Source organism: Calcarisporiella thermophila, assembly GCF_041956535.1.
Source record: "Calcarisporiella thermophila strain CBS 279.70 unplaced genomic scaffold VTP21scaffold_6, whole genome shotgun sequence".
In the NCBI taxonomy this organism is placed as follows: Eukaryota; Fungi; Calcarisporiellomycota; class Calcarisporiellomycetes; order Calcarisporiellales; family Calcarisporiellaceae; genus Calcarisporiella; species Calcarisporiella thermophila.
Window position 1 is genome coordinate 1,048,318 of NW_027192196.1, and position 24,871 is coordinate 1,073,188.

At 54.0% G+C, this 24,871-nt stretch overlaps 13 protein-coding genes across 13 annotated transcripts; 6 read left to right on the plus strand and 7 right to left on the minus strand.

The window, feature by feature from the left end:
* Positions 1-832: 832 nt before the first annotated feature.
* VTP21DRAFT_10175 (uncharacterized protein) lies at positions 833-2,401 on the minus strand (the record flags this gene model as incomplete). The annotated part of the gene is made up of 3 exons (XM_069389482.1): positions 833-1,102; positions 1,186-1,321; positions 1,410-2,401. The coding sequence occupies 3 exons, from the start codon at positions 2,399-2,401 to the stop codon at positions 833-835; spliced, it is 1,398 nt and encodes a 465-aa protein (XP_069253901.1).
* Positions 2,402-2,582: 181 nt separating this feature from the next.
* Positions 2,583-4,051, plus strand: VTP21DRAFT_10176 (uncharacterized protein; the record flags this gene model as incomplete). The annotated part of the gene is made up of 3 exons (XM_069389483.1): positions 2,583-2,895; positions 2,979-3,182; positions 3,780-4,051. 3 exons carry the CDS (start codon positions 2,583-2,585, stop codon positions 4,049-4,051), a joined length of 789 nt encoding a protein of 262 aa, XP_069253902.1.
* Positions 4,052-4,403: 352 nt separating this feature from the next.
* On the plus strand, positions 4,404-5,170 carry VTP21DRAFT_10177 (uncharacterized protein; the record flags this gene model as incomplete). Its single annotated transcript, XM_069389484.1, has 3 exons — positions 4,404-4,649; positions 4,745-4,797; positions 4,885-5,170. 3 exons carry the CDS (start codon positions 4,404-4,406, stop codon positions 5,168-5,170), a joined length of 585 nt encoding a protein of 194 aa, XP_069253903.1.
* Positions 5,171-5,364: 194 nt separating this feature from the next.
* On the minus strand, positions 5,365-5,712 carry VTP21DRAFT_10178 (uncharacterized protein; the record flags this gene model as incomplete). The annotated part of the gene is made up of 2 exons (XM_069389485.1): positions 5,365-5,505; positions 5,581-5,712. 2 exons carry the CDS (start codon positions 5,710-5,712, stop codon positions 5,365-5,367), a joined length of 273 nt encoding a protein of 90 aa, XP_069253904.1.
* A 2,000-nt stretch (positions 5,713-7,712) lies between these two features.
* On the minus strand, positions 7,713-7,973 carry VTP21DRAFT_10179 (uncharacterized protein; the record flags this gene model as incomplete). The annotated part of the gene is made up of 1 exon (XM_069389486.1): positions 7,713-7,973. The coding sequence occupies one exon, from the start codon at positions 7,971-7,973 to the stop codon at positions 7,713-7,715; it is 261 nt and encodes an 86-aa protein (XP_069253905.1).
* Positions 7,974-8,378: 405 nt separating this feature from the next.
* On the plus strand, positions 8,379-8,693 carry VTP21DRAFT_10180 (uncharacterized protein; the record flags this gene model as incomplete). The annotated part of the gene is made up of 1 exon (XM_069389488.1): positions 8,379-8,693. One exon carries the CDS (start codon positions 8,379-8,381, stop codon positions 8,691-8,693), a length of 315 nt encoding a protein of 104 aa, XP_069253906.1.
* A 125-nt stretch (positions 8,694-8,818) lies between these two features.
* Positions 8,819-9,240, minus strand: VTP21DRAFT_10181 (uncharacterized protein; the record flags this gene model as incomplete). The annotated part of the gene is made up of 2 exons (XM_069389489.1): positions 8,819-8,842; positions 8,926-9,240. 2 exons carry the CDS (start codon positions 9,238-9,240, stop codon positions 8,819-8,821), a joined length of 339 nt encoding a protein of 112 aa, XP_069253907.1.
* Positions 9,241-9,996: 756 nt separating this feature from the next.
* On the minus strand, positions 9,997-12,505 carry VTP21DRAFT_10182 (uncharacterized protein; the record flags this gene model as incomplete). Its single annotated transcript, XM_069389490.1, has 5 exons — positions 9,997-11,013; positions 11,094-11,229; positions 11,347-11,694; positions 11,765-11,809; positions 11,874-12,505. 5 exons carry the CDS (start codon positions 12,503-12,505, stop codon positions 9,997-9,999), a joined length of 2,178 nt encoding a protein of 725 aa, XP_069253908.1.
* Positions 12,506-13,094: 589 nt separating this feature from the next.
* VTP21DRAFT_10183 (uncharacterized protein) lies at positions 13,095-13,472 on the plus strand (the record flags this gene model as incomplete). The annotated part of the gene is made up of 3 exons (XM_069389491.1): positions 13,095-13,254; positions 13,322-13,346; positions 13,424-13,472. 3 exons carry the CDS (start codon positions 13,095-13,097, stop codon positions 13,470-13,472), a joined length of 234 nt encoding a protein of 77 aa, XP_069253909.1.
* A 35-nt stretch (positions 13,473-13,507) lies between these two features.
* On the plus strand, positions 13,508-14,274 carry VTP21DRAFT_10184 (uncharacterized protein; the record flags this gene model as incomplete). The annotated part of the gene is made up of 2 exons (XM_069389492.1): positions 13,508-13,568; positions 13,643-14,274. The coding sequence occupies 2 exons, from the start codon at positions 13,508-13,510 to the stop codon at positions 14,272-14,274; spliced, it is 693 nt and encodes a 230-aa protein (XP_069253910.1).
* Positions 14,275-15,513: 1,239 nt separating this feature from the next.
* Positions 15,514-17,154, plus strand: VTP21DRAFT_10185 (uncharacterized protein; the record flags this gene model as incomplete). The annotated part of the gene is made up of 5 exons (XM_069389493.1): positions 15,514-15,613; positions 15,717-15,847; positions 15,936-16,286; positions 16,384-16,488; positions 16,561-17,154. The coding sequence occupies 5 exons, from the start codon at positions 15,514-15,516 to the stop codon at positions 17,152-17,154; spliced, it is 1,281 nt and encodes a 426-aa protein (XP_069253911.1).
* Positions 17,155-17,679: 525 nt separating this feature from the next.
* Positions 17,680-21,551, minus strand: VTP21DRAFT_10186 (uncharacterized protein; the record flags this gene model as incomplete). Its single annotated transcript, XM_069389494.1, has 3 exons — positions 17,680-18,602; positions 18,692-19,291; positions 19,376-21,551. The coding sequence occupies 3 exons, from the start codon at positions 21,549-21,551 to the stop codon at positions 17,680-17,682; spliced, it is 3,699 nt and encodes a 1,232-aa protein (XP_069253912.1).
* An 890-nt stretch (positions 21,552-22,441) lies between these two features.
* Positions 22,442-24,753, minus strand: VTP21DRAFT_10187 (uncharacterized protein; the record flags this gene model as incomplete). The annotated part of the gene is made up of 8 exons (XM_069389495.1): positions 22,442-22,953; positions 23,029-23,754; positions 23,821-23,953; positions 24,036-24,070; positions 24,142-24,216; positions 24,287-24,442; positions 24,522-24,664; positions 24,731-24,753. 8 exons carry the CDS (start codon positions 24,751-24,753, stop codon positions 22,442-22,444), a joined length of 1,803 nt encoding a protein of 600 aa, XP_069253913.1.
* Positions 24,754-24,871: the final 118 nt, after the last annotated feature.

Sequence of the window (24,871 nt, forward strand, 5' to 3'; positions counted from 1 at the left end):
TCGCTTTGCATTTTTTTTCTTAATAATTTAGTACATCTTCACTCGTAGACAAAACCTAAAGACGACTACCCATGATCTCCGGATAGGAATCCATCACGCTGGGTATGCTGGCCTGCGCCTGCAGTAGCTGCCGGCGGAGAAGGAACGAATCGCTTACAGAAAGAGCATTCACTATCATTTAACATTGCAGAATGGAAAAATAAAAAAAAAAAAAAAGAAGGGGAAAAAAACGCACAAAAACAAACATTAATAGAAATACATTAGATTAAGCTTGGAGGGAAATTGACACAGAAATGCATTGAGAGAGAATAGGGAGTTGCTTTTTTATGGTGTCCTCAAGTCGACTCTTGAGGCGATGGATATGCGTCCGATTTTGTCTCGTCTTTTTGCGACCAACTCTTCGGCTCGGCGGCCGGCCCCTTCGCTCCCGCGGTGGCCTCCGCCCCCGTCGCCTCGGTCCCCCCCTCCTCTCCCTCCTTCTCCTCCCGAGCAGCGGCATAGGAAAACTTGAGCGGGAACTGCTCCCACTCGGGCCACAACTTGTCTAGCACGCCCCGCATCCACTTCACCAGCCCGCCCACCTGCTCCCATTGGATCACCGGACCAGCCGTCAGTGTCCCAACCAGCTTCGCCAGGTTGTGGACCGCCTCCTTCCGGAGCGGGGCGAAGTGCTCCGCGAGGTGGGCGTGGATCTGCGACGCCACCACCACGGTGGCAAACATGCGCGAGAACTTGCACCAGGCGCCCTGGCGGGCGAGCTCCTGCAGCAGATCCACGATCTCTACCGCGCTCTTGCGGCACTCGCGCACGGCGATCTTGACCAGCTGCCTCATCAGCGGGGTGTCAGTGCGCGGGGACGGGTAAATCTTGAGAAACCGCAGCCAGAGCTGGCCCCAGAACGCAAAAAGTTGGCCGCGCACGATATATCCTCCCAGGGCGGCCCCTCGTTGATCCACCGGGAGCGCAGCGGGGTGTGGTATTGCTTGAAGACGACGGTCGCCCGCATGAGGGAATCGAGGACCTCGGGGTCGGGGGAGGAAAGATCCACCTGAGGCAGCTCGAAGAGCTCCGAGAGTGCGCGCGCGTTCTCGACCACATAGCGCTGCAGGGGGGAGGGGGGAGAGAAAGAGAAACAGAAAGAGTCAGTCCAATGCCGTGGCGAAACCAGTGCAGCGCATACTGTACCATAGTGCGTTGGGAACCTTCGTCCTCGCTTGGCAATGGGATGGGGATGGCGGCGTTCTTGATGGCAGCGTAGTGGATGACTGGAGTTTTGACGCCGTACACCGCTAGGCACATATCTGCCAGGCACAGCCCCCACCTAAAGAGACAGGGTTAGAGCGGCAAGCAAAGAGGGCGGGGCTTCCCGTCGCCTCCCTCCCTCGGCTTAAAGGGCAACCCATTCTTACCAGATGCGCTTGTGTTTCTCCCGCTGCAGCGTGTTCTCCTTGTTCCCCTCCAGGTGCATGCCCAGCTCCTGAGCCATGCGGATGGCAAGCTCCAGGTAGAAGTGAGCCTTTGGGTACTGGGCCTGCAGGAGCAGGTGCTCGCTCAAATTCAAAAACGCAATGACCCTCTGCTCGGACGGCTCGTCGAAGCCGCCCTCGAGGGCGCTCCTCGCCTCCTCGAAGCAGGTGGCGGCCACCAGAGGGAGCTGTCGCGCAAAGGGCAGGCGGTGGAAGCGGTACGAGTGGTGGGCCGCCCAGCCGACGGCCGAGTACACAAAGGCGGGGTCGAGCTCGTCGCGGTAGAACCGCTCGAGCAGCTGGGCGCGGTCCAGCGGCTGGTATAGGAAGAAGCACGAGGTTGCGTACTGGTGGAACAGATGCTGGACCACATGCCTGCGCACGGGCCCGCGGCCGACGCCCTCCCACACCACGCTGGAGCTCTGCAGCATGCCCTGGATGCTATGGCGCTCGAATGTTCCCTGGACAACAATGTCTGCCTTGGTCGCGGCGCACTTGTGGGGGGTGGGCATGTGCAGGTTGGAGCGCACATCGATGTCGCTGGAGAAATGGCGCTGCATCAGGTTGAACAAATCGCCCGCGGTGCGGAGATGCAGCTGGAACCGGAGCTGCCCTGGGGTCATTCCGGCGGCCAGCCTCCGGGCCGCGTGCCTCGGATTGGGCGGTTGGTGCTGGGCGATTCGGGGAGATTTGACCATTTGCATCGAGGCCTTGTTGCCGGCGGGGGGGGATCTGGAGGAGAGCGCCGATTCGAGGTCGCGCGGGATGGTGCCCACCGTGGTCTCCAGCTGCTCCATGTGCCGGTGCAGCTCATTCATGTGCGTGACGAGGCGAAGGAGCAGCTCGTCCTCGCGCATCGAGTTTGGATCGATGGGCGAGGTTTTGGGCCGGCTTTTGGCGGGGGGCGAGGTGCTTGAAGACATCGGATCAGACATGGCCAGACAGAGACGCTCAATGAGAGGTATGCAGGCAGTAGTAATCAATGATCGAGGGTGATGCTAGACTTAATGAAGATAGGAAAAAGGTTATGGCTTGAGAGGACACCCGCCCTTCGAAAAAAAAAATTGCTTTTCAAGCCATTCATTTGGTTGTGGCCCTCCGTTTCCCTCCCCCAAAATGAGAAATCTCCTTGAGCACCCGCCCTTACCACGGCAAATAGAGTTCCCTTTACACAATTCCAGCTCAATCCAAACTCTATTCAGCGTTCGGCACTTTGACTCTGGAGAGGCCACTCATGGCCCTCGGGGAAAAACGTTCCCCGACCCTCTTCTCGCCCTGCCCTGCCCCGCCCTGCCCGCCCGCCCGCCCGAGCCTCGGCCGGCTCGGAAGGGCGCCCCTGCGGCAGCCCCCGTCGGAAGCTCGGCCCCGCTGCCCTTAGGAATAGGCGAGGGCGGCAGCCCATTCCGGGCCGCCTTCCGGAAAAAGGAAGGTGTGCGGCTTGCCCTTGGCTGTACTAGTGTGGTGTTGAGGCTTCGGCCGCTCGCCTAACCTCATACCGCTCCCGCAATCGAGGCCCGCCGGCCCTGGTGAGCCAAATTTTGGCCCAACCCGTGATTCGATGGCTCATTGGCGGAGTGGCTCAGGCGCAATCCGGCCGTCGCATTGGTCCCCACCGCTTTGATTGCCGGCTCCCAATGGCTAGCGCGGCTGCAACTGCCACGCTCGCTTTCCGTCGGAGACTGACCGCGGCTGCCTCCCCTTCCCAAGCCGCGCTGGGTCATCCTGGATCGCAAAGATGAGGGCCGCTGTGTGCTCCGCTCCTGCCGTCTCGAGGATACACGCGCGCTTTTAAGCTTTCGGCTCTAATCTTTGCCTCTCTACAGCCGTGTAGTCGAGCCAGAATATTCCTCGGCGGGCGTTCAACCAGCGTTAATATTCTCTGAAGAAGGTTGGGGATGGGGTTGACGGCTAAACTCAACTCTTCTAAGCTCTCCCGGTGTGCTCGATATAGCAAAAACTAATACGGATTCATCGGCATCCCCCCCCCTCCTCCACTTCACTTTGCATTTACATGGATGTCGCCGGAGACTGCAATCACTTTCCCCATTGCATGGCGTCAATAAAGCGTATATTTCTCAGCCAAAACAAAAGGCAAGGACTCTACATGACGGGAATGGAGTGAGGATTGGCATTGACTTTGGGCCGATCATGCGTCACAAGATGGATTCTAGAATAGAGCGGGTAGGGAACTAGGTTTTGGGCGGGAGAGTTAAATCGATTAACAAATCTATTTGAGCCCACTCTCGCATACCCTCAGATTAACCGGGGAATCAGACTTTGAAGCTTAATATTTGATTAACGCCTCTTAGCCAGTCGCTATCCTCAGCTTAGTCGGCAGTGTCGAATTTAGCAGGGAGGACCGCTTTCCGGACACATTGGTGGGCGTACAAACTCCGGCTTCCCAGGAACAGGAAATCTTCATCTTGCGTGGAATGACTTTGAATTGTTTTATAATAATGAAGGTTCCTGCCTCCTCTCCGAGTGCTCTGACCAGGAACCAAGCTGCCATCCAGATCGAGAGGAATTGCAAATTGAAACACGGCTGCCCCCGGGAGAGCTTATGGAGATTGCGAGGAGCGGTTTGAAATCAAAATAGGATTGATTCCACGGCCTTCCCCCCACCTGAAATTTTTGTTTGTAAATCTTCCGATCGCTTCTCAAGATTCCTCCCCTCCTATTATTCCGGCTAATCCCCCGACCATGTCTTTTTCCAATACTCCTCTCCTTGTTTCCGTATAAAATTGGTTCGTTGATATTTTATTCTTTTTTTTTGTCCATCTCCGCTTGGCGCCGGAAGAGCATCTTTTATTCTTTTTTATAGGTCTTGGGGTCTCACAATTTGCTCCCAGAGTATATATAGTAGCATCATACCCATTTTCTTATACTTTCACTATCCCTCCTCGCCTCTCCCCTCCCCCATACTTACTGCGTAGAAATATGCATCTATGCCAATGGTTGATTCTTGCCCTCCTTCCTTTGTTAGTGAGCGCCCAGCTCAACACCTCGCTCGCGTTGACGCCGTGCGCGTCCCAGCCCCCGCCCAGTGACTCTCTCGCTGCCCAGCTCAAAGGCTTGGTGACCAGTGTAGAAAACATCAGCGTGAAGGTGCGGGGAAGCGTCTTGCTGGAGAACGCATGCACGTTTGCCGTGCTCGACTTCACCTATTTCTATTCTCTGCCCCAGGTGACTAGAGACTCCCCCCCACCCCCTTTGTTTTTAGACTCTGTTGTGGTGGTGAAGGACTCAATTCGATTCCTTTGATGCTTTTGACTGTGTAGACCTACTGGTACGGCGGAAATGACACCGACCCGGACTCCTATGCCGTCAAAGTGTAAGCCCTCTTCCTTTGGTCTAGTCGACCCACGACTTGAAAAATCTACTGGAGAGGGGGTATTTGACCTAATATAACCTTCTTTAGGAGCGACACGCCGGTGGGGTCTTTCTCCGAGAACGCACGCGTCCCCTTTACACTTCTGCCCGGGGTCACTTTCCACAACTTCACCGTGCTCAAGCTCTATTCCGAGACCTTTAAGCAGATCGTGGCTGTGGCGCAAGTCCGCCGCTCGTCAGCACTGCCTCCTTCCGCTCATTCCAACTCGAAATCTCTCACCAACACTTCCGGCGCCGAGAGAGGCCCACGGCGCACCCTGGCCACCATCTTCATCATGTCGCACCTTGTGCTGCTCTCCATTTTATTTGTTTAACGGCCCGGCCTCATCGCCCCCCCCCCCCAAGACTATTGTACCCTAGTGTAATCTCTTCTTCTTTTTTGATTATTTCACTATCACGGCACTCTATTTGCTTGTGTCTTGTCTGTCTTATTATTACCCATGCATGAACAAAATTACAACAATAATAGCCACAACCATAATAAGATTCATAATAGTATGCATGAAGTTTAGCTTGGTTCTGGGAAAGCGATATCTTTGAACACTTGACCACATCGCTTGCAAACCGTCTTCTTTCTCGCGAAGCCGCAGCAGAGGGGAAGGCCGATCATGGCAAAAAAAAGAGTTAGGCCGGTGTAGTGCGCGCGCAACTAGGATGGGAGGGCTCATGGTTAGCTAATCGGGCTTGGCTCTGAGTAAACAAAAAAAAAAAGACAAGTGGTTACCTCGTGATTTCCGCCTTTCGGGCAGGGCGGTAGCGAGGCTGCTATTCTTTGCTGCTCTTCTATGGCGGGATGCTGCAAAGAGTTGCCGGAGTATTTCTGATCCGTGGGGGGATTAGAAGGATATGAAGACATGATGCGATGCTTGAGGTGAAGTTGGAAGGAGTTATCAGTTGGAAGGAGAATGTAATAAAATGAGCAATGTAATTTTTTTCTTATTTTGGAGATATCTTTAAAATGGAGTGGCATGAAAGCCCTTGTATGGCTTGGAAGAAACTTAGGAAAATTCTGTATTCAGAGCCCGAGTTTGAGCCCACCCAAATAAGCCTTCCTTCGATGGCTGCATAGGCCACTAGGTCATACTCCTAATTTCTCTTCCAGCATTTGCTAATGAAGAAGTCCTAAATGCTGGGCTGGCTCTATGATCTATTTCATAGCTTGAATTTTGAAATACTGTCTGACTCATTCGGTGTGATATCTAGCCACCTTTCTTCTAGTCATGGATGTCCAACACGAGACGACATAATCAACCATTGCTTGAAGGGTATTTTGTATGTCATGGTGACTGTTTTTCCCAAAGAGTAGGATATATTATCCCTTCTGAAAATAGTGTCAATTAAGCCACTGAAATTAAAACAATGCCATATTAATATTGATGATTTTTCTTTTTGCATATTGCATAAGAGTCATTAGTAAATAAAATATCATGAAGCATTACAAAGCTAAAATTCATCACAATGGATCAAGAAGGCCATCTGATGCTCCGGTTCGCCTCGAAGATAAGGAATACAAACCCCCCATGCTACATTGAAAATAGGTTGTCCTGAGTATCCTGAAAACCGCCTCGGATAAGTTCAGCTGCAAAGGTTCGAATCGGGTCCTATTACGAAGCAGCGTCTTCAAGCTTTAATATGTTGCGTTATTCTTGAGCTCTTGCTGCAGACCAGCAAGCTTGGAGCATCCTCTTGTGAGAGTTTCCTTGAGCTTAATGTAAGCGATTCTATTTGAGAATGTATTTCAATTGCAATGATAAAAAAAAAAAGCCAGAAAACAGACGTGTAGCACATTTCCATCTCTCACAAAAGTAGAGAAACGCCACAACCCAAAGTTCAAGTCATCTAATTGCAAAAGAGTGTAAATCCTGTGCAGCCTTGAAAGAATACCACACAAATAACTCTTGCTATTCACTATATAAGTTTGGGTATTCACACCATTGTGTATATATCGATGCAAATAAAAAAGCTAGCAAAATAATTCTTCAAACTACTTGTCAAAATCGGTCATCGATGTTGCTCATCCAACGCACACATCGAGCTATTCCCTACCTTTCTGTTGGTACTCCTATTGTTGAACGGGGCAACCAACGGCACAAGTTCGGGAATAAATGATTCGCATACCCCGCCGTGTGTTCTTCAATGCGTCACAGAGGCGAGTCAAACTGCTGATTGCAACTTTACAGACCCGACATGGGCTTTCACAAGAACTTATTTCTTCAAAGCACACAACAATGCTTGGCATCTAGTTGCTCCCCTGCTGTCCAACAGGCCTCACTAGCGCTTCAGCAATCTCTATGCGGTTCGACCAGGAAGGCTCCGTAATCATCCATACGCTTTCCTATGAAATACATCGCACCATTTAATGGGTCCGTTTCCAACCCAACTCTTCTGAAATAGCTTTGCAAAGTCATAATTTCTCCCCAAATTTCATGTTCCCCATATTCACCTATTGAATGCTTTTGTTAGTAAAACCAGCACACCATTCTTGGCGGTTCGCTACATTTAAAAACGCAAATAACCGGGCAACAGCAGCATGAGACAGCCAGAAGGACAAACATAAAAGCCGCGAACCTACGAAGCATTGGGAACGGCCATCAGAAGTGAACGACCAAAAAAGGAACTATGTGCATAAAAAGATGGGGTAAGCACAGGTTCACGTAGCTCGTGCAGATGCGAGAATGGTGAGAGATCTACCCTGAATGAAGCCGGCTGTGATCTCAGCACCCTGACCGAACCTCGTGTTTCTATTTCTGTCCATATCCTGTGTTCTATGGGCCACATTTATAAGCCTCAGAGTGGAACCAAATCCGCGAACTCGGTGCATGCGGCGGATGCATCATCACAAGCACCCATCCCAATCTACACGCTAATAGTGTCATCCGAGATGCGGCCAAGGAAGAGCTTGGCCAGGTGAAGCTGGGGCGCGGGCGTGGTGGGCGGGAAGAAACAACAGTGATACCGGCTGTTGCGGCAGGCCATCTCCCCAAAGTACTGGGAGAACTTGCAAGCTGTTTTGGCCACTTCTTGGCGGCCCAGTGCCTTCCATGGTTGCGGCACATCCACCGGCCGCTTTTCATCCTGGGTGTGGGCCAGCCTCTCTGGCGACACTTGGCCAATCATACAAATCAGTCCTAATTTGGAATGTATTTCGGTTGGAATGATTCAAAAAAAAAACATGATCAAGGCAGATATGCAGTCCATTTCCAGATTTTTCCATCTCTCACAGCATTAGAGGAACGCAATCCCCTATAGACGTTCATGTAGTCTAATTGCAAAATGATGCAGATCCTGTGCGTCATAGAATAAAGAATAATAATACAAGAATATCTCATGCCATTCTTTATATAAATCTTGGTATTCGCACGCACTAAAATGTATATATTGATGCAAAAAGCAAAAAAAAATTAAACCAGGAAACCAATTCTTCCAAGCTCATATATTCTGTAAAATATTTAAACGGCAGAAATTGAAAGAAATTGGCTTTTTTCAGGTTTCTTCATAATACCCATCCAACCATTGTCAACGATGTCGCCAATCAAACGCACACATCCGGCCATCCTATTCACTGCTTTTCTGTTTGCCCTCCTAGTGTTGAACGGGACAGCCAACGGTTCGAGTTTGGGAGTGAGAGGTTTTCCAGGCATCTCTATGTGCATCATTTCGTGCAGCTCAGAGGCCGCCTCGAACACAGGATGCTCCTCGTTTACCAACCTGGCCTGCGTTTGCACCGATGCTAATTTCCAAAGCATAGCTAGCCAGTGTATACAATCCAATTGCCCTGATGAACAACAGGCCGCAAAATCGCTTCAATCCCAGCATTGCGCCTCTTACAAACAATAATATATCGTGCCATTTTAATGGATCAGTCTCCATTCCAATGCTTCCATGATAACTTTGCCGAGTCGTTGTTTCCGCACCATCCCTTGTTCCCCAAATTCACTAATTTTTTACTTTGTTAATAAAAACTACATACCATTCTTGGGAGCTGGCTAGGATAATAAAAAAAATGCAAAATAAACCCGGGAAACATTAGCATAAGGCTGCCATAAGGGTGAACATGAAGGAGACGAACCTGCAAAGCAAAGAAAGCTACCATCCGGAGTGAACGACCAGGGGCGGGACCATGTGCGTAAAAGCATGGCGTAAGCATTATCACACATCTCTCAAGCAGATGCGAGAACTGCGAAGCATCCACCCTGAATGAAGTCGGCTGTGTTTTCAGCACCCAGGCCGAGCATCGAGTTTCTATTTCGGACCATCGAGCACGCTTCAGTGTGCTCTGAGCCATGCTTGTAAGCTCCAGGGTGAAGCCAAAACTTCGAACACGATGCATGCTTAGGGTGTCATCACAAGCGCCCACCCCAATCAACCTCCCTGAAGGTGTCATCCGAAATGAGGTCCGGAAGGAGGTTGGCGTCTCTATCAGGCCAGCTGCACAACCTGCTTTTCTCTTCGCTCCACGGCTTCTAGACGGGCCTTTATTTGTCCATCAAGGTGACTCTGATCCATTCGATCCCCGCCATCTCAGCGCGGGCGGGGGGCAGCTTAGCGGGGATGCCTCTCCGGTAGCCCGGGATGCTAACGGAGATTCAAGTCGGCGCGGTCACATGTAACACCCCCAGAGCGCCACATGTCACGATTGACAAGCGAGAGCGCAGAACATCCAAAATGAAAAACGGCCTGGTTGCCTCGGGCTGTATCACCACAGGCGTCCTCACCATTCAATGAAAGGTGCTGACAAAGCAGGGAAGCTCGCCATCCACGCTTTTCTCTCCCTCCCCTCCCCCAACGCACCATCACCATGACGCGACGGTGACAAGCGCGAGCGAGCTGGCTTGCCCACCCAATTCTGACAGAATGAGGCTAGTCCAATTTTACCATTCCGCTTTCATTATTAAAAAAAGTCTATTGAAAGGTAGTCCCACCGTGTAAAAATAAACAAGCTTTGGAAAAATCAAGTCAAAGAGTGAAGGGGATATATAATACAAGTGATATTACATTGCGAAAAAGAGTCAGCCAGCATAGAGGGCAGAAATATGTATAAATATGTATAACTACAGCAGCAAGAGGATAACAACAAATTAGAAAGAGATCTATTAAGGGTCAGTTGGCCATGACCCGCTGTCCACTTTCGTCTTCCATACTATGGGTTAAATTGGCTTTCGAGGTGGCCGCGGCCGATGCTCGGTGTAACGGAATGGGGATCGGGGATCGGCCCAATTGGGGCAGCTGGGGCAGCTCCGGCCTCGCTGCCAGGCGGGGCAGCGTTCCCAGGGCCGATCCAGGAGCCGGACCCGACTAGTGCATCTGGGCCGCTAGGTTTGGCAATGGAACTTGGGGCTTTTCCCGCCTGCCTCATGTACTCTACCCCCAAAGTCGCGGCGTCTGTCCCGTTCTCCGAGGCGGCCCCGATCCCACCATGAGCGCTCCTATCGATGGCGGCCGCCTGCTTCTGTTCCGCCAAACGCCGGCCGACGATATCTTCGAGACGAAGTTGGGTCCCACTGATCACGACCAGCTCCTCGAGCGATATCACCCCCTGCGTTAGCCTGTCAAAAGTCTGCTGCAGCCATTGCAGTAGTCCTGCCACGGGCGGCCACCGAGTCGCAGTACACTTCTTCAGGAGATTCAGGGTGAGGACAAGATGGCCCATGGCGCGATGCCTCACGGCGGCGTCAGGGTGGTGACGCGTGATGAAGAGGTGGAGGTGGCACGCGAGGGTGGTGGGCGTGAAGAACCTAAAGTGGCACCAGCTGTTGCGACGGGCTATCTCGTTAAAGTACTGGGAGATCTTGCAGGCAGCCTTGGCTACTTCCTGGAGGCCCAGTGACCTCAGCTGCTGCGACACACCCATCGGCCGCTTTTTGTCCTGGGCTGGGGTCTGCCTCTCCGGCGGCTCCTTGTCCGTTCCACCCTCACTCAGCAAGGAAAACCAGAACTGGGCCCAGAAGCACCACAGGGTTTGTAAGCAAGCGAGCTCGTTCCAGGTGAGATTTCGGGGGTCCTGGCCGTCAAGGCCTTCCATCGAGAGTAGGTGACGCTTAAACACGGAGACAGTCAGCGCCACCATTTCCAGGAGGCGGCCTTCGGACACGTCGGGATCGATCCTGGGGAGGGTGTACATATCGAGGACGATTTCCGCGGTCTGGGCCACATACGCCTAGAGGAGAGCATTCAAATCAGTGTAATCGAGGGGGGGGGGGGGGAGTCAACACTCCGAGCATCCAGCGGCATGCTTACCAGGCATCTCCGCGAGTCTTCGCTCTCCGAGGGCAGAGCAACAGGGCGCGCGACGTGGTGACGAATCTGAAACGCCATCATCGGGGGCATGCCGCCAAACACTGCCAAAGAGACGTCCACCATATGCAATGCCCAGCTTATAGAAGAGAAACAAGACAAAAAATAAATACGTTATACTAACAAAGCACCCACCCCAGAGGGGGAGGAGGGGGGGGGGGGGGATGAGAGCAGTTCAGCACAAAGGAAAGCGTACCATAAGCGCCGGCGAGCCTCTCGTCGCAGCAGATTCTTTTCTCCCGGGTCGTCCTTCTCTAACCCTAGTTGTCGCGCCATGCTCACGGCGTGCCCCAGATAGGTGTATGCGCTGTTATAGTTCGGTTTAGCCAGCAGGAAATCGGAGATGGTCAGGGAGGCTAGCACGGTAAGCTCCGAGGGTTCATCGAATACGTCCTCGAGGTGAGCCCGCGCTTTTTCAAAGCTAGCTTTAGCTATAGCGCGAAGATCCTGGTCGGGCTGATGGGTATGGCAGAGGTAGCTGTGCTGCGCAGCCCACGCAACCGCAGCATAAACAAACGCAAAATCTAACTCGTCACGATAGAAGCTGACAAGAGCAGAAAGGTTAGCAAAAAATAAAAGGTTGGTAGATGGGTTGCAGAATGAAGATGGCCTACCGCTCCAGTAAATCGGCCCGATCCACACATTGATAGAGGATGAAGCTAGAGTGAAAAGACAGGAGTTCACGAATCTGGCCATGTAACTAACACTCGCCATCTTACTTACCATGGCGACGCATAGATGTGAAAAAGCCCATCAATGATGTGACGACGACTCATCGATGTGTCCTGCAGCAAAACTCTGGCATCCGCCAATACCTTTTCATCGGGCTCCGACTCCGAAATACACTGATTGAAGAATGGTTTCAAGTAGAATGGATGCCTCAGATGCTGAGCGGGGCCATTGGAGGATGGTAATCGAGTCAAGCCCTTCGTTTCGGTTCTATCATGAGCATTGGACAGGGATGGTAATGAACGAGTGCGATTCTGTACGAGGAAGAGTCTGGTTGCTCCAGTGGGATCGTCGGAATGGTTGTTTGCCAACCGATACAAATCCGAAGCGGTGTGCAGCTTTAGAGAGAATTTGAAAGGCTGCGGATTACCAAAGGGCGGACGCGCCTCTATGCGCTGCCGCTTGGATGAGGAAGGGGGTGGCAAAGATTTGCTGCAGGATGGATCAGGGGAGGAGATGGATCCGATGGTCGACTCAAGGGTCTTCATCTGGGATTCCAGCTCGGACATGTGAGCGCTGAGACGATCGAGGACGGCATCCTCGCACACCAGGGGATCCGTGCTCGGCTTTTTTGTCTTGGGAGGCGGAGAGGGGGATGAGGGGGTGGAAGGAGCCTGAGAATCCATGGTCGACTGAGCAGGGCCCGGCACCGAACGAAAAATTATTAATGCTCTCAAAAGGCCGGACGAAAAAGGAAGCCCTTGAGCGGAAAGGGCAGATATTAACGAATCTTGGATGCTCGAAGATCCGAATGTATCTGGGATTACCAATTGCAGAACATGGAACATCCCACCCTCTAAGGGGCGCCGGCTTGTTTTGTTTTTCCTGCTCTCTCCTCCCCGAACAAACAGGCTCTTGGCGGCGCAAGAGGACATGCGCCGCTCTGTGGCCACACGCAGTCCTTGCGCCGCGTTGCTGCGTCGCTTCGCCCCTCCCAATGGGGGTTGCTGGCGCGACGCTGACCAAGCTAGCAGCGGCAGCTGCGGCGGGCGATTGGAAGGCTGATGCGCCGGACCGTGGGGGAGACGGGTTAGGGGGGGAGGCGCGGAGGGCAGAGGCGTGGGCAAAGAGGGAAGAATGAGCAGCGAAAAGAGCCCAAGGCATTTGTAAGCAGGGAGATCAGCAAATCCGGGGCCGGAAGGGCAGGCGGAATGGGCAATCGTATCGAGAGGCCAGAGGAGGGAAGAAGGTTGGCCGATTAACCATAGTAGAGAAATGGAGGAATTTGTCGACCCAGCATGCTCTTCAATATGTATTTTTGCGGCTTGGATTGAGCATCTTATGAAAGCAAAGATCTACCTCCACAAACGAAACCGCTTCTCCTCCTCCTTCCCTATATATATATTTCCGTCCACCCTTTCTCCACACCGCCCGCGTCTTCACTCCTCCTTTTTCTCTGCATCATCCTTTCCTCCCCCCGCATCTATCACGTACTGCTATAGACGCCGCTACAGCCATTGATTCCATGTAAGCCCTCGTGCCCATGACCTGAGACATTGTCCCCTAACGCCTCTCTTTCTCTTGCCTTCTCTCCCCATTTCAAGTGGATTCCCCACGCTTTATCCGGCTTTCTCTCACACACATAGCGCCTAATCTCCGCGGCATCGTCGCTAGACAATCCTGACAGTATGGCAGACAACATCGAGGGAATACGGTCATTGCCGCTCAAATGTGGCAGAACAGCAACACGTATGTATCCTCTAACATCGCTACTTGCTTTGCGCGGGCGCTCACATCCCTTACCATCTTTCTCTTGGATGTAGCAGTCGCCCCTCCCTCCAAGGCAAAAGACTCTCCCCTCACCACGGAAAACATCGAGATGGCGGTCCAGGCGATGGACATCCGCTATCGCACTACGTTTGGGCAGTGGATTCGCAGCCCAGGAAACACATCGTGCACGGGCGAGCGCTTGCGACGTGTCATCCTTGCGCGCAAGCCTCCGGTGCCCGATGTGGCACGCGTCCTAAAATGGGTGACGGAGTCGTGGGAGGCCGGCGTGCGCCAGCAGCTGGTGCGCGCGGTCACCTTCGGTTGGGAGGCGGACAAGCGGCGCCTTCTTGAGTTTTGGATGGTGCGACTGGAAAGGGGCTTTGAGGTGGAGAGCGGAAAACGCAAAAAGCGGAAGAGAGAGGAGCTCGTGCGCTCTGGAAACGAGAGATCGGCGCGTGTAAGATCGCTCTCGCAGAGGGTGCCTGACGTGGAGAGTGTGACGCGCCAGGATGAGCAGGAGAAGGAGGACGGGGATAGGGGGGAGAGTGGTGATGATATCAAGGAGGTGAGGGATGAAGAGGAGGAGGAGGGGGGGCGCGAAGGGAAGCGATCAAGAATCGAGGAGAATCCTTCGTCGTCAGATCAGTTCGGGATGGACGGCGGATCAAGTGGATTCGCGCTATAGCTGCCCCTCCCCTCCCCCACACCAACCTCAACCTTCATCCCCCCAAAGTTGCAACCTCATCTCACTGCTTCATTATGGAGGGCGTATATCATGCTGGTTGACTTAATACTAATCCGCCTCTCATCATCCATTGCTTATTGTAAGTTCTTTTTCGTGATATTGATGTTATTTCTTTATACTTCAGGGAAGATGAATCTATATTTCGCTATTTCTATTTGTGTATTTTCTCGATTCCATATCTTTTTGTAATATACTCTACGTTTGGCCTCCCCACCCTGAATCTTTGGCCTACTCGTTGAGCGGAGGGGTGATTCCCGCAAATCTCCCCCCCTCTCTCCGCGCGCCCTCCTCCCAACCTCGATGATGAGTAAAAATGCGCAATTGCTCCCCGCCGGGAGATATCGTGGCGGCGTATCTGTGGGAGGATCCATCGGCAGCCTTTCTCGATTTTTTATTTCCCTATATTTGTACAGAGCATAGGCGAATTCACAAAGCAGGCGTGACAAACCAGTTACTACTAAAAACGGGCAATGCCAAAAGCCTGCCACTGTAAAACAAAACATGGATGAAGGGACTCCGAAGTGTAAATCTTCCCTTGCATCTGACGCCAGCCCTGGGTCTGCTTTTTTGTTTGACCATTGCGAAACGACCAGTGTACCAAGTCAAATTGAACTTTTGTGTTAGACTAAATTAACCGGTGGGCTTCTATTTTCATGATAAAGGCGAAGGCCCCTTATTTGCCAGCTATTCAGCATTATTTTATCGCGAGGCCCTCTATCCCATTCATCGATCAGCATTGTGCCCGAAAGAGAGTGCAGGCTGTTTAGTTGAGCCGTTTCCTCCTTAAGAGAGGATGCTGAAAGGACTGCCATCGGGTTATATCGGCATTGCAAAGAGACGCACAAGGACCATGGTGAAGGCCAGAAAGGGCGATGGAGAGGGAGGTAGGAGAGGATGGAGAGAGCTGCATGTATCCGCGTCGTTTAAATCGGATGTAATATTTTGTCGTGCAGCTTTTTCCTTATGCTTATTTGGCTCCTTAGGGCTTCAATGGGAGAGGGGGTGATTTCAGCATCGTAACATTTACTCATGCCGCAAATCATACGTCCAACCCGGCGTGAAAATATTCAAACAATAATCTCCCGGCTGTAGCTCTCTTCCCGAAAACTGAGGAAACTTTCGTTTAGTTTTATTTTTTTTTCATAAGCTTTCTCTCATTCCATCCAAATAGAGTGTAAAATGATTTCGCGCTTCAACTCCATCTCACGCTCGCTGGTGTCGCGCGGGGTATCTGTGGGGACCCGCGCGTCCGTGTCCACCTGGGCCAATGTCCCTCAAGGTAATGCTCCCCATGTTCGCTCCCAAATTTTATCTCCATTTTTCGAAAACTGACATCTCACTCCTCACTCCCCCCCCCCATACCATTGCGCTATGAACTGAAGGCCCCCCCGATCCGATTCTCGGCATCACTGAAGCTTTCAACCGCGACACCGACCCTCGTAAGATGAACCTCGGAGTGGGAGCTTACCGTGATGACAACGGAAAGCCCTATGTTCTAAGCTGTGTTCGAAAGGTAAAAAACAAAAACAAATGCCCTGACAACCCCAGACATGCAAGAGTTCGCATGGCCAGGATATTAACTTGTACGCAAATCGGATTAGGCTGAGCAAAAGATCCTCGAGCAAAAACTAAACAAGGAATACCTGGGCATTCTTGGTCTTGCCGACTTTACCCGCTCAGCCGGCGTTCTCGCCTATGGGGAGAAATCGCCGGTCATTGCCGAGAAGCGTCTGGCCATCACCCAGTCCATCTCCGGAACCGGGGCCCTTCGCATTGGAGGTGCCTTCCTTGCTAGATTCTACCCGCACGCAAAGAAGATTTACCTGCCAACTCCATCGTGGGGAAACCACACCCCCGTGTTCAGGGACTCCGGCCTGGAGGTGGCGCAATACCGCTATTTCGAGCGCTCCACCTCAGGCTTGGACTTGGAGGGAATGCTGGCGGATATCAAGGTAGGCTGACGTCTCCCCCTTCTCCCTCTCCAACCCGAGCCCCCTGCATGTTTCCAACCGGGATGAATGACCTTGTGTATCCATTGATTCCCTATAGAACGCCCCTAAGCACTCTGTCTTCCTCCTCCACGCGTGCGCTCACAACCCCACCGGCGTGGACCCCACCCCCGAACAGTGGGACCAGATCTCTAGCGCAATAAAGGTAGATATTCTTATTCTCTCCCGCTTGGTTTGCACGCTGATCCGAACTGTAATGGTGACCTCCCACTGATAGGAACGCGACCACTTCGTCTTCTTCGATATGGCCTACCAAGGATTCGCCTCGGGCAATGCCGACAAGGACGCCTATGCCCTCCGCAAATTCATCAGCGACGGACACCCGCTCTGCCTTTCGCAATCCTTCGCCAAGAACATGGGGCTCTATGGAGAGCGCGTGGGCGCCTTCTCGATCCCTTGCGCCACCCCTGAGGAGCGCGAGGCGGTCGAGTCGCAGCTCAAAATTTTGATCCGCCCCATGTACTCCAACCCCCCGGTGAACGGGGCCCGGATCGCGGCCACGGTGCTGAACGACGAGGCCTTGCGCAGCGAGTGGCTCGGCGAGGTGAGGGGAATGGCGGCGCGGATCATCTCGATGCGAGAGAAGCTGCGCAACCACCTGGAGCAGGATCTGCGCTCCTCCCGGCCCTGGAAGCATATCACCGACCAGATCGGCATGTTCTGCTACACCGGGCTGACCCCCGAGCAGACCGACGCCCTGCGCCAGGACCATCACGTGTACATGACGCGCGACGGCCGCATCTCGATTGCCGGCATCTCGTCGGGCAACGTCGAGTATCTTGCCGAAGCCATCCACGCAGTCACCAAATAAATCCCTTCCCCCATCCCCCACCCCTCTGTTAGATATTTAAACGTTATATTATTCTATACATATGTGTGTGTATGTGTTGCGCCGGGTTTGTGTTTATCTCTTTAGACCGGTGACAAAAAAAAATAACAGTAGGAAAGCACCATAACAACAATAAACATTTCCACTCGACACTATGTGTACGTAGGTTTTTTTTCTCCGGAAAACCAAACTCTGAGGATAGAGGGAGAGGGGCGCATTGACCAGAATGGAAGAGAAGTATATATTTACTTACATACACTCAAAGAAAAAAGTTAAAAAAAGAAATAAAGAAATAGAAAGAAAGCCAATAACAACAGTGTTGAAAAAAAAGAGAGAAAATATATATATATATATTTATCAAGAACGAAAGATACGAGAGAAGAGGAAAAAAGAAAAAGAAAAAGAAAAAAAATTATAAATAAACCAAATATGTAAAGGAAACAAGTAGAAAAAGCATGAACTTTTTTTTTGGTTGAAGTTCCCCCCGTTAAATAGAAAAGAAAGAAGTTATAATGTCACGCCCTTAGTCCCGCTCCAAATCCAGCCTGACCGGTAAATGATCCCATCGTTTCTCACCAGGAGGATCGGCACCTTCACCGACTCGTTGCCCACCCATGCTCCCGGAGCCCAACACCGGAGGGTGCCCTGGGCGGCGTCCTCCTCCAACCGCTCAGCAGGCTCCGTGCCAAACCACACCGTCAGAACACTGGCGTCCAAGGCCTCGCCCACAATGGTGACCTCCTGGGGGTGGGTGGGTTCGGAGTGGATCTGCGAGATGAGCGGTACGGGCGACACGGTGATGTTGTGCAGCGGGACCGAGGGGTGGGCGTGGGCGTGCGGCGTGTAGAAAGTGTACTGCACACAGTCCGTGCCAACAATCGTCCACACCCCTGCGTCGCCGACCTCCTCGCTCCAAAGGGAAGCCATGTAAAGGCTGGGTCCCCGCTTGCGCTTGCGCTCCACCTGCAAGCTGTTCCGCCTCCGTCGGCCGGCCATGGCGTTCTCGGCGGCGGCCATGGCGGAGCCCATGCTTGAGGCCGTGGTGGGGGTGGCGGGTGCGGTGCCTGGCCCGCAGGGCAGGGGGTTGGGGGCGCTTGTGTACTGGGTCGGGAGGGACACGCACGACACGCGCCGCTTTTGAAGCGCCTTGCCGTCGAGCTGCGAGGTGACCATCGGTAGGCCGAACATCTCGGAGGTAGGGGAGGGCGATTCGTCGCCGATCGGCCGCGCATTCGTGCACTCGTCCGAGGAGGTGATGTGGGAGGGCATGCCGTTGAGCGAGCGCCGGCTACCTTCGAGCGCGCGGCCTTGCCCCACCCCGTCGGAAAGACATGAAAGGTACACGCCCGGCCCGCTCAGGTCCGACACCGCGTTGATGTCCCGGATCTCAAACGCGACCTTGTGCAGTTGGGAAACAGGATCCCCGAGCCCTAGCAAAGCAAGCGCAAAAACAGACCCATTTAGATCACGCCCGATCTAGAGCACGAAGCGGGAAAAAGAAAATAGGGAGAATAATTACCCTCTTCACCCCAGAGCCCACCGCCCCCGCCTCCCCCCGCACCCGCCCCTAGGGCGGCCTCGTTCGCGCCCAGCATTTGCCCGGGGGCAATTCCACCGCCCACGACCATACTCCCCTTGTCGACCCGCCGTAGGATCATGACCGGGCTCATCAGGCCGGTGGTGACGCACTGAAGCACCACAGGCTGGTTGTAGTGGATGGGAATGGGGGGTTGCGAAGGGTTTGCTCGCAGCGCAATGGCCGGCGGCGGGGGGTAACCTGGTCGCTGCGGAGGAGGCGAGGCGTCCTTCCCGTTGGAGCCGTCCCCCATGCTCGAGGAGGAGGCGGGCTGCCTGTTTTTCAAGTCCACGATCCAGACCACGTAGGGATCCCAGCCGCTTGTCCGTGCAACGAACACGGCATTGCCGACGCTTTGTGTGGAGCGGGACTCCGTCCACGACGCGTCCATCATGTTTTGGTAGACGTGGGCGTCGCTCCAACCGGAGAGTGGAGATCCCTGTTGGTGCGTGGGGGAGCTGGAGGTGCCGAGGTATTTTGTGGAGACCGTCTGGGACCGGATGCGATTGAAGAGCGCTATGGTGCTTCCATGGTGAATGCACACTGCGAGAGCAACACAGAGTCAGGGTTAAGTTCTCGATGATGCAACGATAAAAAAAAGCTCTCGACTCCAAAAAATCAACTTACAGTCAGCATTTTTGGCGCTCTGGCGCTTCTTGCTCGGTTTCGAAATGACCTTGACCGGCCTGCTCGCAAAGGTGCCCAGCAGAGCCCCGGAGGGGTACTGCAGGGTTGCCATCAACTCCACCTTCTTTCGCTTCTCGTCGGCGTCACTGATGAACAAATGTTTCGATACACATCGTGCCAAACCCACCGCCTCCATGGCCGACCCCACCGGGTTGGCCCCAAGGTTGTTTGGGTCGATGATGGCGCCGGAAATCGTCACCCATTCCAGCGGGGCCGCTTGCGCCGCCTCGGCCCCGATTCCTACCGTCAGCCGGGGTAGGTTCCCGAGGCCGTCGGCGGCCCCGCCTTGCCCCGACCCATCCCCCGCATTATTCTCGGCCCACCGGGATCCCAGGAGAAGGGTGATGGGGGGCGGGCAAAGGAAGCGCTTCTCCGTCCCGTACGACTTCTGGGCCACCCGAGAGGTGAAGATGAGGACCCGGCGTTCGCCCGCCGCGGTGGGCGAAGGGTAGGCCATGTAGTGTTGCACGATGTTCTTGAGGGGAGCCAATCTCGTATCGACCATGGTGTGCGGTATCAAGCCGTCCCCCGTGACACGCTCCAGGCTCTGGCTGCTGCCGCAGCTCTCCTCCTCGGCATGCGTTGGGAGGGGCCGGTTCAACTGCTTCATCAGGCTGGGGGTCAGGGGGGTTCCCGGGGAGGGCGGCGCGGACACCGACGAGGAGAAGCTGCTCGGGGTCGCGGGCGGGGATCGCATTACGGATGAGCGGCGTCGGCCAGCTACCGCCGCTGCCGCCGAGGGGGCCAGGATGGATCTTGCCCGCCTGCTGGGATGAAAGTGGTTGCTGAAATAGTCCGTCTCCTCGGGGGGCACGGTGGTGGCATTGAACTGCGGCGGATGCTGTGACTGGATGTCCGGAGAGTATCGGACATTCAAGGCCCCGTGCTGATTCGGTAGCGGCCCCGCATTGCCGTCCACAACTCCTCCTCCCTGCATCGCCTGTGTGGAGGCATCCAAGGGGATCGGCGTCATGTATGCGCCGTTCTGCCCGACGTGGTTGCCGTGGGCAGAGGCGGAGTGGTTGACGGAGTGGCTGTGAATTGAGTTTAGGACATCGATAAAGTGCGGCGAGAACATGGTGGGGGTGGGGGGCTGAGAATTATGCAGAGAGGCTGGCCGTAGGGGGTGGAATGCGTTCATATTGGAGATATCTCCCAGCTGGAGCATTTGCGGGCGGCGGCCACGAGACCGCGAGTCGACCGAGATGGTGGAGGGGTGTTGATCGTCGGGGTGATAGGAAGAGGGAGAGGGTTCGGAGGGAGGGGAGATGGTCGTTACAGGGGGGTTGTGCTGAATCGTAAGGGAGTGTGGTGGCGGTTGGTGTGGCTGTTGCGCAGCAAGGCTGCCATGACAATAAAACTGTGAAGATGCCTGAGAGGAGGCCTGGAGGGTTGTGGTGGGCGGCTGTGGATCGAATGGCGCGCTCATCCCGGCCCCAAAATCAAATTCCCCAACAGGCTGCTGCGGCGGCTGCTCTTGCCGCTGCGGTTGCTGTTGTTGTTGCTGCTGCTGCTGCTGCTGCTGCTGCTGCTGCTGATCCTCAAGTAGCTGCGGTTGTCTCGGTTGCTCGTGAGGCTGTGCGGAGAGATCAGATGGGGGCATGGAATCATATTGCGCTGGGCTTGCTTGCCGCTCCTCAGAGAAGTCCACCCCGGGACGCTCCGTGGCGAAGGAAGGGAATCCGCCTGCATGCTCGTCCAGCTCCGGGAATGAGAACAGGGGATCCAGGGAAAGCACGTCTTCGGTGGTGCCGGAGAAGGAGGGAGGGGGCGGGGGAACCTGTGGCTGGAAAGCATCCGCCGACGGGATCTTCATCCATGCCGGGGATGACATTGAATGCTGCTGTTCCAAGCCATACACGGCCTGGCCGTTCAATGTGAATGGATGGCCATCGCTATTCATGAGCCGCTCCGATGAATGGAACATCTGGGCCTGAGGCCAGGTGGGCAGAGTGGGCTGGGCGTGCTGGAGCATAAGGGCGTGCTGATGATTCGTGTACATTTCGACGACATCGTGCCCCAGGGGCGCCTCAGGCTTGCGTTTACGTGTTGCGAGCTCTTCCTGCGGTGAGGGAGGCTGAAATGTGTAATCGGGGCACAGTTCAGGCTGCAGCATGGCGGCAATTATCTATTTCAAACACAAGCATTAGCGGTTAGAATTTCCGTTTCAGAATCAGGTGAATGAATTCAAAACGGACAAGATAGTCAGCGAAACCGATATTACGAAACTACCCTGCTGGTGCGGCCACTCGAGAAAATAGCAAAAAAAAACAGAGAGGAAAAACGGTCAAAATAGGGGGAGGAAAGAGGGGGAAGGGGAGGAGTGAGAGGGAGAGTGGAGAGAGGGGGGGATGCTTAGCAGTTATGGAAGATGGTTAGATGGAGCACAAAGTAATATTAAAAAATAAAGAAGTTTACGGGAGGGGGAGGAGAACAGGAAAACGAAATAGAATTCTTGTTCTGAGTAGAACAATAGCCGAGGCTTTCGCAGACTAAAGCATGGAATTACATGAACCGCTGCTCATGGAAAAGAGGGAAAAAAAGAGGCACTGGCGCTTGAATGCAACGTAAAAAATTGGCCAAAAAAAAAAGAGCTCGAAAAAAACATAGGTGTAGCAGGGTGGAGTAGTGCAAAGTTTGCTGAAGCAATAGGAAAAAAAAAACGTTAGGTTAGGTTAGATTTGCCCTTGGGCGGACATCTAGTTTTTCAAGTTACAGCCTGTGCAAGCAAATCTGAACTCAACTCAAAAGCTTCGAATGAAAAGCAGATCCTAGCCCTGTGCATTTTCATAGGGAGATGGAGGGGCAGAGAGTTCAAAGGTTTATTTGTGCCGCTCCTCCAAACATTCTTGTGATGGAGCAGCCGTGATATACGTTTCCGGCGGTTAATACACAGATAAATAAGCAACAACAAAGGGGTCGGTGTAGGGCTAGGGTCGCCTTCGCGCCAGCTCACAGCGCCCTCCTCCCTCCCCGCCCCCCCCCCCCCCCGTCCGCGCTCTCTGCTTATGAGATGATTGCGGCGGTCTCATCTCCCCACAGCCAAGCCTGCAGCGTGTGCTTGAGGTTGGCCCAGGCTGGATCGAGCGTCCTCAGGGAGCGCTCGGAGCCCTCCCTCGCCCAATCCTCCAGAAGCGCAGCCACCCTTGCCCACCCATCGGTGACGTTTGAAAGGGAGGATGCGTCAACGCTGAATGCGACCAGCATTGCCACCGCCAAAGCCAAAAGCGCGGAAACAAGCACGGTCCAACCCGGACTTGGGAAGCACGGTCTCGCAAATCGGAACCAATTGAAAGTCCGCGTGCTTTCAAACTCCGACGGCCCCTCAACCCTCTTTAGCGTTGGGATGACGGTGTCGTTGACGGGCGCGGGGGCCGCCGCCGTCCCGTTCGGCGGGCGCAGTGCGTCCCAGCTCACGCCCCCCTGGGCAATGCACTCGATCACCTCGCGGGCGGCCCGCTCGCCGCTCTCCACCGCGCCCTCCATGTAGCCACGATCAACGCAAGTGGTCTCCGTCCCTGGACACAAGGCAATTCTAAACCATTACACAACTTGGGTGTTGACCAGGACAATAAACAGAGTCCACCACTCACCGGCAAAATGCAGCCGGCCCCATGGCCGCTGCATCCTCTCCAAGAAGTCGTACTCTCGCGCCGCCCCCGGCCCGAAAAACGTGTCGGGCCCCCCGCGCACGTACGGAACCGCCGTCCAGTCCACCTCCACGTACTCCAAGGGCTCAAGCGCCTCGGCCCCAAACGCCAAGGCCAGCTCAGCGAGGACGCGATTTTTGCTTGCGTCGGGCGATAGTCGCGAGTACAGGCGGGCGTGGTGCCCCGCGACAAACACGACCAGGGCGTTGAGCTGCGAGGGGCTCTGGTCGCAGCCGTCCATCACCCACGTCAGGATGCTGTCTTCGTCCAGCGTGATGAGCTGGCCGCTGAGGCCGCGGTCTCGCCAGAACCGCGTCTCATACACGATGATGATCTTGATGTAGGTGCCCATGATGGAGCGGCGCCACAGCTGGGAGTGCGACGCCGGCACGTCCGGGACAAACTCGATCTGCGCGAGCTGGGTGGGCGGGATGGCCAGGATGACGTAGCGGGCACGCACGATCTTCTGCTGCAGGCCGACGCCGCAGTGAATCACGATCTCTTGGTGCCTGGAGGCTGGCGTGGGGGCCTCGATGCGCAGCACCGGCGAGTTGGTGTGGATCCGCTCCTGGGGCAGGGTGCTGGCGAGATGCTCGATCATGGAGTAGGCGAGGCGGTCTATCTTGAACTCGTGCGCACCGTCCACGATCTCTAGCATGTGGACCAATCCTGACCCATGACGGAGTGAATAAATAGGAGCGCGAAATGGCAAAACAAACACAGCCGGGTACTCACCACCAGAGTGCTTCACCTCGAAGAGGAAAAAGAACATGGATACCTCGCAGGGCTCCGCGCCAAACTCGTTGCGCACCATGAAGGCGAGGAGCTGTCTGGCCGCACTCGTCCAAAGGTGCTGCTGCATCCAGGCCTAATAGAATGACGAAAAGACGCGCAGTCGGTCAATTTACGCGTCGCCGCGGCCCGTCGCCAGTTTCCAAAGAAGACATTACCTCCACGTTGATCTTGTCGAGTTCTTCGGCTAGCTCTAATGCAACATGGGTTTCGATTTAAAGATGGAGTCAATACCGGTGCAATCCTTTCAGAAAAGCTCCATACTTCCGCCATTCGCATCCAGCGCCTTGATCAAACGCTCTGTTCTCCTGATGATATTCACGCGTATATCAAATCTTTCTGGAAGGAGAGGGCATAGGAGTCTCTAAAATAAACCATGCGTTGGACTATTTCCTGCAGAAGCTATTACCTAGAAAAGAGAGCGGGAGTCTGTCTTGCGAATACGCTTGGACCCTCCCCCCACGCATTAGCATGTTTTTTCCCGAGAAATAGTTGGGATAAAGATTGGCCCCAGCCTCCTTCAGCAATGTCTGTATCCGAGTATGCCGCGAGCTGACCCATTGTCCTTTCGCGGCGCGGGATGCAATGGTATAGAGGTCAGAATGAAGAGGGAGGCTAAATAAAAGGTGAACATGGGTATTTACCACCAAGGTCAATTCTGCCTCCGCTTGCAAGCTCGATGCCCTTTATGCGGCCCCCGAGAAGCGAAGATGCTTCTAGGACCGTCACTGGAATATTTCTCTTAGAGAGAAGGTTAGCTGCATAGAGTCCAGAGAGTCCTCCCCCGCTGAATAAAGATCAATAGGGTAAGCCAGAGAAAGCAAAAGCATCACAAGAAAAACAAGGGCTTTACACGACAACAACATGACGATCCATGGCAAAATGAGTTGGTTATTCGCAATGGCAGTTGTTAAAAAGCCTCCTTTTCACCCGCTCTCCACACTGCTCTCAAATATATACCTACAGTTTCAAAGAGGAATATAAAACGCGTCAC